The sequence below is a fragment of the Heterocephalus glaber genome, unplaced genomic scaffold, assembly GCF_053883595.1.
Source record: "Heterocephalus glaber isolate CG9 unplaced genomic scaffold, H.glaber_assembly_v1.0 deba00001452, whole genome shotgun sequence".
Taxonomy (NCBI): domain Eukaryota; kingdom Metazoa; phylum Chordata; class Mammalia; order Rodentia; family Bathyergidae; genus Heterocephalus; species Heterocephalus glaber.
In genome coordinates, this window is record NW_028258302.1 from 8,614,545 (window position 1) to 8,631,633 (window position 17,089).

Here is a 17,089-nt window from a genome sequence, read left to right on the forward strand (position 1 = left end):
CCCTCCACATGCCTTCACTTAGCCTCATTCTCTGCAGTGTGGGTGGCCGTCTTGGACTTCTCTGAGGAAAAGCCAAGACCACTAAGCCCAGACTGATCCCTCCACCAGGGCTCAAGCCCATCTCCTCAGAGCCCCTCCATCCCTCACCTGTTCTCATGTTTAAAGCATATTGCTGCTGGCTCTGTCATCCTGAAAACTGCCCAAATAATTTTCATCCTAATTAAAAAAAAACAGCTTCAGCTCCCCTTCTGCCTCCTCTCTTCTCTTCCTCTCCTAGTTCCCAGAGCATAGACTCTTCTTTGTCGCTTTCTTACATTGTCCCCCTCACCACACCCCCTGTCCTCTGAAGTGCCCTGGCAGTGATCATCAGTGATCTCTGGAGAGCTATCCCTGAAAGGTACTTTTCATGTCTATACTAATAGTTAACATTTGTTGAGCACTTTCTATGTCCTGGCAGTTTGTATGGCTTATTTATCTTTCCCACCTATCTCCTGATGTAGGCATAATTACTATTGTAATTCACATGCAAGGAAACTGATGCTTAGAGGTTAATCCAGTTTGCTTATTTACTTAGGTAGCAAGTGATGGGGCCAGAATTTGCACATACTTCTTCTAACTCCTGAGCCTGAGTTACTAACCTCTGAACACACTGTGGCATTTGACATAATCAACTCCTTTTATTCTTGAAGTGTCTTCTGTTTCTATGACATGGCATTCTCCTGACTTCCCTCCTACCCCTCTGCCCACTCCTTCTCAGGTGACTTCACAGGCTCTTCTTCCTTTCTCCCTAGTCTCTTTTTAAATGTCAGTGGTTATCTCCTCTGCTTTCTCTTCCTCTTTCCTCTGTGCTCTCTCCATCATTCCTCTGTATCCAGCTGCCACCTGTGACTTCCACATCTCTACCTCCAGCCCCAGTCTCCCCGCTGAACTGCAGAACCAAACATCAAACCGGCTGCTCAGCAGTCATATGCCAAATTTAAGGTTCTCAATACTGACACTGTCACCTGTTCTCCAACCTATTTCTCCAGGTTCTGTGGCTCAGTGAGCGGCAGCACCACCCTCTAGGTCCTCAGCCATCAGCCTCCAGTCATCCTCGGCTCCTCTTCCCCCATGGCTAATCAGGCTCACTGATGCTCCTTAACACCTCTTATCTCCGTTTCCTTCTCTTCCCCCTCATTGTCATTGTCTTAATTTAGGCCTCATCATCTCTTGCCTGGATCAAAGCCTTAGCCTCTTAATTGGTTTGCCTCTTGCCACTTGAGCCCCTGTGCTGCTCCTGGCCCTCTACCCCTGAGCCTCTCTGTCAGGAATGTTGAGAGTTCCCTCTGAACACAAATCTGAGCCCTCCCTGCATAACGTCCTCCATGGTTCCTTGCTGGTTGGACAGGGTGGGCAGGAGCAGAGACTGGGGAATGTAAGCTGGTTAGGAGGGGTGACAGGTAACTGATGCCAGGTGATGCCTTACAGTTGGGACAGGATTGATACAGGTCACTCAGGCCTACAGTCTTCAACCTGAACTCCACATCTGACACCTGGCATATCACACCCCAACACTAGTGGAGCTTAGTTAAGCAGCAGAAGGTCCCTGGAGCATGATGCAGCATCTCCCCTAAGGGAAGGGACAACCTGTGACTTTACTTTCCATTTCTCCTCTGGATGCTCCTCCTGTGGTCTCCCTCTATTGGAGCCTGGCCTCTAGATTGACCACAGATGTGTCTGAGAGACAGAGGGCCCTTGTCTCTGCAGGTGCCGCAAGATGACTGGGGGGGTTACCCCACGGGTGGCAAGGATGGGGAGATCCCCTGTCGCAGAATGCGGAGCGGCAGCTACATCAAAGCCATGGGGGATGAGGAGAGTGGAGACTCAGATGGCAGCCCCAAGACATCTCCCAAAGCACTTGCCCGGCGCTTCGCCTCCCGCCGCTCCTCCAGCGTGGACACAGCCAGGATCAAGTAAGGACAGGGAGGGCTGGGTGGGTGCCAGGAAGTTGATGCTGGGGTACTGCAGGAGGTGTGTGCAGAGCGGGTTCCAGTGGGGGTAGCCCTGCTTAGGATCTAACTGCGGTATTTCCCTCTGCCTCATAAAAATGGGACTTCCCTGGTCACAGTCCCTGATTGACTTTGGTTGAGTCTTTTTACCCAGAGTCTTCTGGAAGATCCCTTTGGGGGATTTTGGAGAACAGGACCTGGTCAAAGGCTCTAATGCTGTCATTATTCCTCCACTACCTCCTAACCCAGCTGGATTCTGACTCAGGTATTTTGACCTTTTCAGCTGCTGTGTCCCACCCCGGATCCATCCTCGGAGTTCCATCCCTGGCTACAGCCGTTCCCTCACCACTGGCCAGGTAGGGAGAGGCCCAGTACGTGTGGAGGGAAGTGCATGAGGGGGTATTCTGTTCTATGCTCAGGCTAGGCCTTCAGATTGGAGGATATGTTCATGGAGAGATCTTAGGTCTGGTTCTGGGGAAATCTGCTCTGGAACTGCTGGTGTGACTCAGACTGGGGCCTCTCAGAGAACCACATCCTTGGAACCCACCAAGCATACTAAGTGATGCACTTGTAAGAAAGGGCAGCACCAGTGCTCTGAGGTTCCCCAAGCCTGACTGTTCCCAGCCCACTGGGCACAAAGGTAGGGTAGGCAAAGTTAGGGTAGATTTTCATAGACTGGGCAGAGGCCAAGCTGCATGCATCTGGGCCTGGGTTCTGCCCCTACCACCTCTATCCTGTGGGACCACCAGCAAGTTAGCTTACTTTTCAACACTTCCCTTTTCTCATCTTTAAAATGACAATAGTTGTGATAGTTATTCTCTCAGATTTGTGAGAGTTCAGCAAAATACTGTATTCAAACACAAGGTGTATTACCCCAAATTGATATTTTAGAAATGTGAGTTCCATACTTAAGTATAGGCTTTCCCCTTAATTAAACATAGGCAGCAGCAGTTTAGTAATTAAATGCAGGAGATGGGTTTGATTTCCAGCTCAACCACTTATCAGCTGAGTGACCTGGGGCAAGTTACTTGACTTTTTTGAGCCTTGCTGTCCCTATTTAAAAATAGGGATCAGAATAGCATTTTTGGCACAGATCCAGCACTCAGTAAAGGTTAGCTATTTTTACTGTTTGCTGGGGGAAAAAAGCAATGCAAAAAGCCATGCAAAAGACTGTCCACATTGGCTCTCATTGTTCCCCACAGCAGTCTCTCTGTATTCTTTTGTTACATTTCCTGAATCAGGGAATCTGATTGGCACAGCTATCTTTTCACATCAGACCAGCCTGTGTTGCTTAACCCACTAGTTAATGCTCCATTCTCTTGTTACTTGACCCATCAGCAACATCTAACACAGTTACTGACTCTCCTTCCTGAAATACTTTTTCCAGTTGGCTTTGAGGACAACACCACACCCTTCAGATTCTCCTAGATCCTCCCTCGGGCTGTTTATTTTTGTGTGTCTTGGTGCCTCACAACTCCCCAGGATCTCAACATGAGTTTTCCAGTGCTCAGTCTCTGAACTGCTCTCTGCACCCACTCCTTAGGTGATCTCATCCAGGCTCATGGCTTTGAATATTGCTGAGATCCTGGTGACTGCTGGCTGCATAACTCCAGCCTAAACCCTCCCTTGGCTGGCTGGCATGTACATCTCACAGTGTATCAAAATCTCCCTTGGATGTCCAGTGGACATCTCAAATTTATGATATCCAAAGTGAACTGCTAATGGCCTTCCCGCCTCTCCAAATTGCTGTTTCATCCATGTCTTCACCTTTTCCAATAATGACAACTTTATTTTTCCGGGAGCTCTGGCCTGAAATTGGTTTTCCTTTTCCTTCCTTTTTTTTTTTTTAAATTTTAGTGCTAGGTATTGAACTCAAGTCCTTGCACCCACTAAGAGCACACTCTACCACTGAACTACACTCCCAACCCATGAAGTCAGTCTCTTTTCTTTCTCACAGCCCATATTTAATCCTTCCGCAAATCCTGTTAGTTCCACCTTCAAAATATATCCAAGATCCAAGTCCCCTTTTCCACCTCTCGTGCACATCACATATCCTTTTGTTTAGGCTACCGCACTGCCTACTGGTTGCACCCCTGATGTGCCCTGGCTCTACTTCATTCTCTGTCAGTACAACCAGCATGATCATTTAAAAATGTATTTATTTGCTCTTCTGGTCAAAACCCTCACTTTGCTTAGAGTAACCATCAAAGATTTTGCTGTGATTCGTAAGGCCCTGCATGATCCAGCTGGTGCTGCCTGTGAGTTTTCCTAACACTGTCCCTTCCCACTCCAGCCACAGGAGATGGCTCACTGCCTCTCGCACACCACAGGTGTGCTCCAGCCCTGGGGATTTTGCATTTGCCACTGCCCCTGCCTGGATGTCTTCTCCCCAGACACTCCTATGGATCACTTTCTCATTTCTCTCAGGTCTTTTCCCAAATGTTCTAAAATTTTAATTTAACCCCCACCCCCCTGACACATTTCTTATTCCTCTTCCTCCTCCTCTTTTTTCCTTTCTCCTCCTCCCACTTCATATTATCTAACATCACATACACTTGACATATTTCTCCTAGAGGAATGGCTTAGAATTCCTGCTTTGCAGAAGAGGAAAGAGATTTAAAGTACTAGAGATGTCACCCTGTTATCTCTAGTAATGGTTTTTCTAATAAGTCTATTTTTTTTGGTTAAGTATTTGCCTACAACATCTTTTTCCACCTTTGACTTTAAAGCTTTTTGTCTGCTATGTTCCAGGTATGTCTTTTATAAATAGCTTATAGCTAGATTTGATTTTATATTCATTTAATAATTCCTTGAGAGTTTAGTACATTTATATTTATTGTGATTGCTAATATGCTTGGATTCATTTTGATTATCTAATTTTGTGCTCTCCTTTGGTTGATGGTTTTCTATTTTGCTGCCCTCTTTTGGATTGACTTTTTCTTTATTTTTCTCCTTAGCAAATCCCACACTGGATTGGTAGTTATATATTCCATTTTATTCTTTTATAGTTCTTACAGTTTTAATGTGCATACTAGACTTAGCAGTCTAAAGCTGACAATTTTTTCTACCTTCCCTCTGGGCCGTTCAAAAACCTTAGGACACTTTAATTTAATGACTACTCCCCCTCTCCTCTTGTTATTTTTAAGCATCAAAAATTTATTTTGGGGCTGAGGGTCTTAGCTCAGTGATAGTGTGTTGCCTAGTTTGCATGAGGCCCTGGGTTCCATCCCCTGCACCTACTCACAATTCTGGATGCTAGAAATATAATATTAAAGTATCAGCTAGGGTAATGTTTCCTACTTAGTGACTTGTATTTTCATATTGTTATTTGAAGAACAGAACACATTAAAAAGTTTGTGTGTGTGTGTATGTGTGTGTGTGTGTGTGTGTGTGTGGTGCTGGGGATCAAGCCTAGGGCATCATGTGTGCTACAGAAGCACTCTACTCCTGAACTATGTCCCTGTCCTCTAACTACATTAAATTTTATCAGGGTTAATTCATAAAATTTGCTATTCCTGATTGTGATTTTTTTTTTTTTTTTTGGTACCGGGGATTGAACTTCAGACCTTGTGCTTGCAAAGCAGGTGGCAGCACCACTGAGCTAAATCCCTGACCCCTCTTGATTGTGATTTTGATGAAAAATTTAAGAAATTTTTGCCAAATCCAGGATTACAAAATTTATGCCAATGCTTCTTATGCTTTTATTTAGGTAAATGATCCTTTTTGAGCTTTTTGTGATTTGAGTTAGGAAACCAACTTATCTTTTGCATTTGGATATCCAATTTTGCCAGTATCATTTGTTAAAAAGATTTTTCTTTCCTTGTTGAAATGTTTGGTCCCTTTGTCAAAGTCAATTTACTGTTAATTTATGTGTTTATTTATGATCTATTATTATTAAATCTATTCCATTGGTGTAAATGAGTATCCTTACACTTACCACCTGCTTTGATTAGTGTAACTTTGTAGTAAGAATTTCAGTAAATTTAAATAATAGGCTTTTGTTACTTTTTTAAAGGATTGTTTTATGTTTCCTTTGCATATAAATATAGATTTTGAAGATGCTTGTTAGGGAGCTTCGAATATAGTTGGGAATTTGAAGAGACTGCATTAAATTTGTAGATCAATGTATGGAGTACTGTGTTCTGACAATATTAGATATTATTGTTGTGGACATTATCCGTCCCTCCCTTCCTTTCTTCCTTCCTTCCTTCCTTCCTTTTTTTTTCAGTACTGGGGATTGAATCCAAGGCCTTTGGACTGAGCTGTATCCTCAGCCCTTTTTATTTTTTATTTTGAGACTGGGTCTTGCTAAGTCACTGAGTTGCCTGGCTCAATTCAAACTTTCAATCTTCCTGCCTCAGCCACTCCAGAGTGCTGGGATTACAACTATGTACCACCAAACCTGGCTTTAGTTCTTTCTTTGATCTCTTTCAGCACTTAAAAAATTGTTAATCTTTGTTACAAATTGACAAATTATAGACATATGTAGTGTATAAAGTGATGTTATGATGAATGAATATAATTATATTAAACTATTAACATATTCATCACTTCAAATACTTAAGTGATGTTAGGATATTTTAATTTTGATGACCTCTTCCCTTCTTTTATGTACTGTTGCCCAGTATTGTAGCTTTTATCTTTTTACCTCCTGGATTTGTCTTCATTATTGTTGTTACTATTTACTGTTGTTACTTGATTGATGCACACTACAGCTTCTTATAGTCATTCTTTCCTCCTAAAGTATATTCTGAAGTTTTTCAGTAAATGTTTGTTAGTAGCAAGCTCTAACAAAGATATATTTTACCCTTTTTGTTTGATATATCTTAGCTTACTGGGGAAATTCTAAGTCAACATTTATCTTCTCTCAATGTTTTAAAGATATTTCATTGTCCTCTATCTTCTATTGTTGCTATTAAGAAGGCTGCTATAGGGCCGGGGATTTAGCTCAGTGGTTCTGCCGCCTGCCTCACAAGCGCAAGGATCTGCATTCCATCCCTGGTACCAAAAAAAAAAAAGAAGAAGAAGAAGAAGAAGAAGAAGAAGAAGAAGAAGAAGAAGAAGAAGAAGAAGAAGAAGAAGGCTGCTATTAACAGAAATGTCCTTATAGCTAATTTCATTTCTCTCTGGTTGCTGTTCAGATCTTGTTTTGGTTTTTTTGTTCTTAAATTTCACAGTATCTTTCTATGTATGTTCCCTAAATCTGAGGATTTAAAACTTTCCTCTGGTTACTGGTTGCATGGTACATTTTTTTCCCCACTCTTACTTTCAACACATTTTATATTTTGAATCTAAGGTATGCCTCTTGTAGACAACCTATAATTGAATCTTGCTTTTTTATAAAATCCCAATCAGTCTCTGCCTTTTGAATGGGAGTTTTTTGTTCATTCACATTTAATGTGATTATTGGTATGGTTGAATTGTCTCATCATTTTTTATCTGTTCCTTCTTTACTGTTTTCTTTTGTATTAAATAAACATTTTTAGTATATTATTTAAATTCCTTCAGTAATTGTTTTACTACACTATTTAAGTTATTTTATTAGTGGTTGCACTAAGGATTACAATGTGTATCTAGACATAATAATAAATTAATATAATTAATTATGGTAAAATATAGAAGCATTGTTCCACTGCATCTCCTTTTTTTGTGATGTTATTGTCATATAAATCATCTCTTGTAATCCCAGCACTCTTGAAGGCTGAAACAAGATAATCACAAGTTCAAGCCCATCCTGGGCAACTTAGACTCTGTCTCAAAAAACAAAAAGAAATTAAAAAGGGCTGGGGATTTAGCTCAGCATGAAATCCCTAGATTCAGTCTTCAGTAACACACACACACCACCACCACCACCACTATCACCATCATCATCATTATGATCATCTATATGTATGTTACAAATCTAACAATTGTTATAAGCCAGCCAATGATATTATAATGTGTTTTATATAACTTTGTCTTTCAAAAAAAGGTAAGAGTGAGAAAACTATTTAATAGAACCTTTTATATTTGCTCACATATTTACCATTTTTGGTGTTTGTGTATTTGAGTTACTTACTTCCTTTTAGCTAGAAGGACTTCCATTAGTACTTCTTCTTTTTTCTTTTTTTTTTTGGTACCAGGGATCAAACTCGGGTCCTTGGCTTACGCAGCAGGCGGCGAAACCACTGAGCTAAATCCCCAGCCCCCTTGTATGTATGTATGTATGTATGTATGTATGTATTTATTTATTTATTGGTACTGGGGATCAAACTCAGGTCCTTGCGCTTGCACAGCAGGCAGTGAAACCACTGAGCTAAATTTTTAAATCATTTTTGAAGGATAATTTTGCTGGATGTAGAATTCCTTGTTAATGAGGTTTTTTTTTTCAACATTTGTTTGTTAGTTTGTTTTTGTGGTACTGTGCTGGAGTTCAAGCCTAGGACCTTGTACATGGTAGGCAAATGCTCTACTACTGTGCTACATCCCCAGCCCTCTTTTAGTGCTTTGATTATACCATTTGACTTCCTTTTTGTGTTTATCTGTTCTGATGAAAAGCCAGTAGTTTCCCTATATGTGATTAATTTTCTCTTGCTGCTACTAAACTTTTCTCTGTCTTTAACTTTCAACTTTTTGACTATAATATGTCTTGATATGGATCTCTTAATGTTTAGCTTTAGTTTCCTTGAGTTTCTGTGAACTATAGATTAATTTTTAAACACAAATTTGGAAAGTTTTTAGTTATTATTTCATCATATATTTTTCTCTTCTCATTATTTCTTCCAACATTTTTATGCCTCTTTTCTCTTCTTTCTCTTTCCCCCTTCTTCTAGGCTCCTATTACATGTATGTTGGCATGCTTGATGTTTTCTAATTAATCTCTGAGGCTCTCTCCATTCTCCAGATTGGGCAATTTATAATGATCTATCTTCAGGTTTACTGATTATTTCTCATGTTCATCTTCTCTTCTGAATTTTCCATTTCAGTTATGGTACTTTTCAGTTCCAAATTTTTTATTTGTTTCTTTTAAAATTTTATTTTATTTTATTTATTTATGTTTTTGGTACATAAATTGAATTGTTTCTTTTTTTAAAAAAAGAATTTCCCTTTGTTAAGATTTGTATTCATGGCATCGTTGTTATGCTTGCCTTTAGTATATGTGCTGCCAAAGTGAGCACATCATGCTTGCCTTTAAACCTTTAAATATGGTTTCCTTTACTTTTAAAAATATATTTATAATAGCTACTTTCTAGTATTTGTGATAAATCCATTTTTGGACATTTATACCTTTTTTATTTTTTGCATGACTTAATTTTTTGTTGTATACTGAGAATGTTAGGTAGTATATTGTAGCAACTCTGGATTCATATTTGTCCCTCTCAAAGATTTTTATTGCTTTGTTCCTTAATCCCTGGGCAATTCTGTGAAATCTGTCTTCCCTAAAACATGTAGCCTTTGATGTCTCTATTCAGCGTTTTTCTTTTCTTTTAAAACCATGTTTCCTAGAGGTTATCCTTATATCTATAGAGCTTAGTACTCAGCCAAAGATTGGTTAGAAGTTGTTCTCATAACTGGGAGTGGTGGTGCACACCAGTAACCCTACCATTCTGGGAGGCTGAGGTAGGAGGATTAAAGTTTGAGCATAGCCTAGTGCTAGGCAATTTAGCAACTTAGCAAGACTCCGTATCAAAATTCTAAAAAATTTTTTTAAGGGCTGGGCATGTGTGCTTAACAATCTCAAGCCAGTAAGACATCCTGTCTCTGCCTGTGGTTCTGGAGGAAATCTAGGTTATTTTCAAGCCTGTCCTGGCTTTTACTCATCACTAGGCTTTCTTATGTTTTTTCTGTACATATATACAGGCAACTCTAGCCAGAGATATATGGGTAGTTCAGGGCCTCTCAGGTCTCTGCTGTGGATTCACTCAGCCTCCACTTAACTCAAGATATGTGGAGAAGTTCAAACCTTCTAGTTGGTGTCTCATCTCCTTGAATTCTTAAATACCTGGCTAGTCTGCCAGTTTATTACATACCACACACAGTGCTAAAACTTCAGCCTAGCATTCTGCTGGCCCTCCCTATTCTTGACACTATAACTGATAATCCTATCAAAGAGCAAGGACAGTAAGGCAGCTGGCTTTCATAGCCTGTTCCACTCTGGTGAACCATTGCACCTATGAGAGCTGGGGGCCTGAGAGAGGGGAACAGCCTCAGGCCCAGGTGCCTTAGAGTCATGCACCCCAATTCAGTCATCTTCATTAAAAATATTTCTTTTTGTGTGCCATGGTCACTTTTCAGATTGATAAAATGGTTGTTTTCGACAGTTTTGTCCTGCATAGTTGGCTTATGTGATCGGATTTGATGTCTAAAGTCATGACAAAGTTGGAAAATTCTTAGCCACCATCATTATCTCTTTAAATTCTGCTTCTCCCATAGTCTACCTAGTCTCTATATCTGTTAGCAGCTTCTGTTAGTCATGAGTGTCACATTCCTGTTCTTTCCTCTATGTATTTTAACTTCTCCTTAATGATTTCCATCTCTGCCTCCCTGAGCTGCCTGCTTAGCATGATCCTCAGGTATATCTTCCGGTTCACTAATTTTTTCTTTAGTTGTGTCTCATCTATCATTAACTAATTAACTGTTTTAAATTTCATTGACCTTATTAAAAATCTGATTTGATTTGTTTTCAAATCCTTAGTCTCTTTTTTCCTCTCCTTATATTTTCAGTTTTATCTTTTAAGTTTCAGGACTTTTTAACATAGTTTAAAGCTGGGTACAATGGTGTGTGCTGGTAGCCCAGTTACTCAGGAGGCTGAAAGCAGAAGAATCACGTGAGCTCAGGAGTTTGAGGTCAGCCTAGGCAACATGGTAAAGCCCTGATTTTTTTTTTAAGTATTATACATACTTTAAAAGTGACTTTGTTATAGCTTAGGTAACATTAGCTGCTGTAAGAGATAAAACCTGAATTCTCAATGACTTATAACTCAATAATGATTTAGTTCTTACTTACATCAGTTTGTATCCATTATCTATTGCTTACTAGTAAATTATCCCAAAATGTAGTGTCTTAAAACAACAAATATTTATTATCTCCTAGTTTCTGTGGGGCAGGAATCTGAGTACCACTTAGCTAGGTGATACCTGCTGTCAAAGTGATGGCCAGTGTTGTGGTTATCTCCAGGCCTACCTTGAAGAAGCTGCCATGTGCACTCACCTGGTGGTTGGCTATTGGCCAGTGATGTCAGATGCTTGCCATGTGGTCTCAGAAGTGACATCCCACTATATCTGTTATATTCTATTCTCTAGAAATGGTCCAGTAAGTCCAGCCCGTGATCCAGAGGAAGATGTGCATTCCAGTGCATTCTAGACACCATGAGCGGTGAGGTCAGAGATGTCTGTCACATAGACACTGTTAATTCACCTTCAGTGGAGCAGTTTGAATTAGCATGGTCCCCCAGGACACATTTTATAGTTGCTCTGCTAGAATATTCCTGGTCTAGGAACAGTTTATGGTTTTTTTGGTACCAGGGATCACACTTGGGTCCTTTTCCTTGCAAGGCAGGCGGCGGAACCACTGAGCTAAATCCCCAGACCCACTTTATGTTAATTTTTAATCTGGGCCATGCAAACCCATGCAGATACACAATGCTGGTCTATGGGAGGACTGGCCTGTGGGTCCAGATTCTTAGGGAATTTGCCCCCTCCCCATCCTGGTCTACAAACTGGCTCCTGTGTCATCAGCCTCTGGTGATGATTGGTTTTTCTTCTCTCTTCATTTTCATCAAAGATTTTTTTCTTTCCTAGCTTTATGAAGGTTCTCATTTCCTGCTTCTCATTTGGAATTTGTGTGGGCCCAAAGCCTTACGCCTGTGCTCCAGTGGGTGTTAAAACTTAAGCCTTTTGGTTACTGAGACCAGCAACCCTGCCCCCACCTCCGCCTTCACTGGGCTGTTTGCAGCACTGGCTCACACAGTTCATATTCTGATTTTCCAGACTCCTCTTTGCTTTTGTCCCCTGGGGACTTAGCTTGCTTTCTTGTGAGCTCAGCTATGCATATAAAATGATGTTGGTTATGTTTTATCCAGTGTTTTGGAATGGTTTGAAATGGGAGGCTTTTCCAAAGGTTATCTAAACTAAATAACATATGTAAAGTGTACAGGATGTTGCCTGGCCCCCAGGTGAACCCATCAACTCTAGCAGACAATTTCCAATTAGATACAAGCAAAATATTTTCTTCTCAGTATCCCACATGCTTGGAAATGGCTACTGATTCTGAATCTGGCTTGGAGAAAGGATAAGGAGCTCATTTTCCAAGGGGATTCTTTGACTTTTTAAAAAATATTAGTACATGTTTGCAGTACATAATGTTTCCTTTCCTTGTGGGGAGTTGGTCCATGTACATAACACAGTTTAATTCCTTTTTTCATCCCGTTTCCCTCCCCTCCCTCCATCCCTTGATCCCATTCCTATTTGAGAAACATCCATCACTCCACTTCTTATTATCTATATTTTGCTCATTATTTATATTAAAGCTTGTGTGTCTGATTTATTTCACTTAACATTATGGTCTCAAGGTGCATCCATTATCCTATGAATGACTCATGTTTGTCTTTATGGCAGAGTGGTCCATTGTGTGTAGATACCACATTTTTTTTATCCGTTCACCTGTTGGTGGGCATATTACCTGTTTCCAAGATTTAACTATTATGAATTGTGCTGCTATAAACATGGGTATGCATGTATCACTGTGAAATGATACCTATAACTCTTTTGGAAAAATACAGGAGAATAGCTGGGTCAAATGGAATTTCTAATTTTAGTATTTTTGAGGAATTTCTGTAGTGGTTGTACTAGTTTACATTCCCATCAATAATGTAGAAGGCTTCCTTTTCTCCTGTAGCCTCTCCAGCATCTATTATTTGATTTTTTTGTGCTCGCTTCAGCAGCACATATACTATTATTTGATTTTTTTGACTATGGGTATTCTTTCTGGGGTAAGGTGGAATCTCAGTGTTGTTTTAATTTGTATTTCTCTAAAGGCCAGCGATGTTGAGCATTTTTCATGTATTTATTGGCCATTTGTACTGCTTCTGTAAAGTGTCTATTCATTTTACTTGCCCATTTTTTTGATTGGGTCTTTTAGGTGGTCTAATTTTTTGAGTTCTTTATGTATTCTAGATGTTAGTTCTCTGATTGTTTGACTTTGTCTCTCCTGTGAGTGGACATGGGGAAGCAAGGTGGACGTCCATACAAGGATAATAGGAGTATTCATAGGATAGTGTTACTGTCTGATAATCATAATGTAGCACAGATCACGAGATATGAGTCTTTGCTTCCTTTGGGTCCTGTCCCTTGTTGGAACCCCGGAATCTCCTCTTGGCCAGTTGAGCTGGAATGTGTATGGCCTGAGGGAAATCCCCCCACCCCGGCCTTGGATAGAGTTGGTTGTGGGCATAGCCTATGTATAGGATTTAAAAAACAAAACAAAACAAAACCTGGGATAGAGAGACCTCTCATCCTGCATGGGATTGGCACTATGATTAAAGAACCTCATGCTACTAATAGTGATGTTTATTCAGCACATGCTCTGTACCAGATATTGTGCCTAGTGCACAATAAAATGCGCCCTTAGAAGAGGGGTGGAGATAATTGCAGAGTGAGATTTCTTCCATCCCTGGTGTCTAGACTTGAGACCAAATGTTTTTGGCCAGGTTTAGACAAGGTCCCCTGGGCTCCAAGAGGGACCCTCTGGGCTGGATTGATTCTAGTTAGGAAGGGCCTTGAGCCTAACCAAGGAGTAGCAGGAGTCTGTTCAGCTCCTGAGTATCAGAAAATACTCTGGCAACTGCTGTGCTTGGTGCTCCAGAAGTCCAAAGATAGGAGGGATGAGGGTCGATTAGAAGAGTCATGGGACGGCCACAGCTGCCACAGTGTGGTTTGTGCTAGGCAGACAAGAGAACATAACTTCTCCTGGGTTTTTGGATTGATTACTTCCAGGTCTTATAGTTTCTGTACACTTAAAGTTCCTTCAGATAGAGCTGCAGAAGCCAAGTGAGGTGGTACATGCCTGTAACCTCAGCTATTTGGAAGGCTGAAGTAGGAGGATCCCAAATTCAAGGCCAGCCTTGGCAGTTTAGCAAGAGTGGCTCAAATAAAAATATTAGAAAGGCTAGGGATGTAGCTCAGTACTCCTTCAGTTTACTCCTTAATTAGTACCACCACCACCACCACCACCACCACAACAACAACAACAAAAAGCACTCTGGGAGGCTGAGGCAGGAGGATTGCAAATTCAAGTTCAGCCTGGGCAATTTTTCAATTTAGACCCTGTCTCAAATTAAAAATTAAAAAAAGAGACTGGGGATGTAGCCCAGTTCAAAGGCCCCAGGATTGCGGGGGGAAAGAAAAGAAGCTGTAGAAAGATGTACAGAAACTTCTTTTAAATTACTGGGCCTACATTAGAACCACTGAGTCACCTCTGTCTTCAGCAGATTTGGCTCTGAGCTTCTAACCAGTCAAAGCAAAAACAGACAGATAGTTAGAGGGCCTAAGTTAATGTAGGCTTAGGAAGCTCCCCAGGAGATTCTGATGCTCAGTCACCCTTTCAAGGGAGCCAGGAAACATGACATTTAATTTCAGTTTTCCCACTTACCAGCTGGGCATCCTTGGACAAGTCATCTGCCCCTTCTTGGTCTTAGTTTGTCCACTGGTACAATGGAATGATTCTGGTTCTATTTGAGGTATAATCCAGTTAAATCATGTGCATTGGAGGCTGAGTTATGGAAACATTGAGTTGCACTTTACACATGGATCAAACCACTCTTTTGAGTTTCTGTTGGCTATTCATAAATATGTGGCCAGGCGTATTTCCTGGGAGCAGTCATCAGATTCAGACATGGGATACCTGCTGTCATACTCACCACTGGATGTTGCCGAGAACCTCATCTGTGATGCCATCCAGAGGCCTCTGTGTAATCATCTACAGGGGGATTTCTTTTGGGCCCAGTGATGGAAATGGTTGTAGATCTCATGAGCACCTGGCCTGTGTTTACCAGGTAGGCCCTGCGACCTTCACCTGCCACTGATGGCTTACTATGTGCTAGTCACTGCATAACATGCCTCACGTGTTTTTTTGAGTCCCTTCAGTACTCCTGTGAAAATGGTAGCATTATCATTCCCATTTTTCAGGTGATCAAACTGAGGCCCCCAAACTTTAACTTTCCCTGGGCACACTGCTAGGAAGTGGCAGAGCCAGCCCTTGGATCTAGCAGAGTCTCATTCCATGGCCCATGCAGGTAACCTTAGGCTACATTCCTCCATGTTTTGCTTGGCCGGAAGGTCAGGGTTACACATGTATATAGTGAGAGCAGCATTCTGGGCCCGGCCACCTGTGTTCTGGGCTAGAGCCTACCTTTGCCCCCACCTTTTCCTACTTTTATTTTTTTTTCTTTGTGTTGGTTTTCTCACGTATCACAAATGAAGCTGCAGCCTGTGACATATTTAGTCTCAGTGCTGTGATGTGTGGCATGGTTCTGTGAACAAAAGTTTTGTTGTTGTTGTTTTCCTTTTTTTGTTTTAACACCATGGATTCTGTACCATAAAATATCAAAACAAAACAAAAAAATAAGAACTCTCTCCAGGACAGCCAAGCTTTCTCCATAGCCACTGAGGACAGGGCAGGGACCAGTGGGCCATGTGAGGCCCACTAGCTAGTGGCCACAGGCAGGGAAAGGCTTGGAAAACTTGTAGGATAATTTCACTCTATCATGGTCTCATTCATTATCCATCCTGCCACTTGATCCATGTATCTCGGTAGGCTGCTTTCAAACAATTGTGTGACATATCAGGTTATAAGTAACAAAAGTTGTCCTCCCCTGAAAACCCCAGCCCTGTACCTCGCAGGAGGGTGGATGTCAGGTCCCTGGTCCTCTCTGTCAGGGTCAAACGAGAGAAAGGTGAAGGACTGGGACCAGGACTAGAGGAAAATGTAGGTGTGGGTGGGGTGGGGTGAGTATTTAGAGGAAAGACTGAGTGGTGGCAAGGTGGCCCCAAAGCAGGCCTTGGAGACAGTTCAGGACAGAGGTGCTCTCACCTTTCTTTGCAGAGAGTAAGAGTTTCTTTTAGCCTAAATGCAGAGAGCCAGGCAGAGGTGTAGGTGCTGCAGACCTAGGTATGTTGCCAAGCAGAGCGTCTCAGCGACCACACCTCACCCAGATCCTCTGTAACCTCTTCCTGGCCCCCTCCCCCAGCTCAGCGAGGAGTTGAACCAGCAGTTGGAGGCCGTGTGTGGGTCTGTGTTTGGGGAGCTTGAGTCTCAGGCCGTGGACGCCCTGGACCTGCCTGGCTGTTTCCGCATGCGGAGCCACAGCTACCTCCGGGCCATCCAGGCCGGCTGCTCTCAAGATGACGACTGCCTACCCCTCCTTGCTGCCCCTGCCTCTGTCTCAGGGAGGCCCGGCTCCTGTGAGTACCCCTTATGACCCCGCCTGCCCCTTGAGTGGAGAGTGCCCTGGGTTCCAGTTCTGACCCGCACCATCATTACACTGTGTGACCTTGCTCAGGTCACTTCCCTCTCTGGACAGGATGACGAGGACAGTCCTTGGCCCTGTAAACAGCAGTGCGTGGAATACACGTGGCTGCTGTGTCTCGTGGGATCGCGTGGGTGTGCCGGGTGGTGGATATGCTTGCAGACAGGTGACCTCATCTGTTGCACCCCTGCCTTCGCTGCCCACAGCCTTCAACTTCAGAAAGGCCCCGCCCCCCATCCCACCGGGAAGCCAGGCCCCGCCCCGCATCTCCATCACGGCCCAGAGCAGCACCGACTCTGCGCACGAGAGCTTCACCACGGCCGAGGGCCCGGCCCGGCGCTGCAGCTCCGCCGACGGACTGGACGGGCCCGCCATGGGCGCACGCACCCTTGAGTTGGCACCGGTGCCACCCCGGGCCAGCCCCAAGCCCCCCACTCTCATCATCAAGACCATCCCTGGCAGAGAAGAGCTGAGGAGCCTGGCACGGCAGCGGAAGTGGCGGCCATCTATTGGGGTGCAGGTATGGACTGGGGTGCAGGTATGGACTGGGGTGCAGGCATGGGAGGAAGACACAGAGGGTACGGGCTCAGGTGGAAT

The 17,089-nt window shown here is 42.6% G+C and overlaps 1 protein-coding gene across 3 annotated transcripts in view; it reads left to right on the forward strand.

Annotated features, from left to right (window-relative positions):
- Dlgap3 (DLG associated protein 3) overlaps positions 1-17,089 on the forward strand; it is a 60,661-nt gene that overhangs the window by 25,783 nt on the left and 17,789 nt on the right. For all 3 annotated transcript variants that reach the window (XM_004850916.4, XM_013074377.3, XM_013074375.3), the window contains exons 4-7: positions 1,747-1,952; positions 2,272-2,344; positions 16,214-16,427; positions 16,699-17,012. In XM_004850916.4, the coding sequence (XP_004850973.1) occupies positions 1,747-1,952; positions 2,272-2,344; positions 16,214-16,427; positions 16,699-17,012 (807 nt within the window). The remainder of the gene's footprint in view (positions 1-1,746; positions 1,953-2,271; positions 2,345-16,213; positions 16,428-16,698; positions 17,013-17,089) is intronic.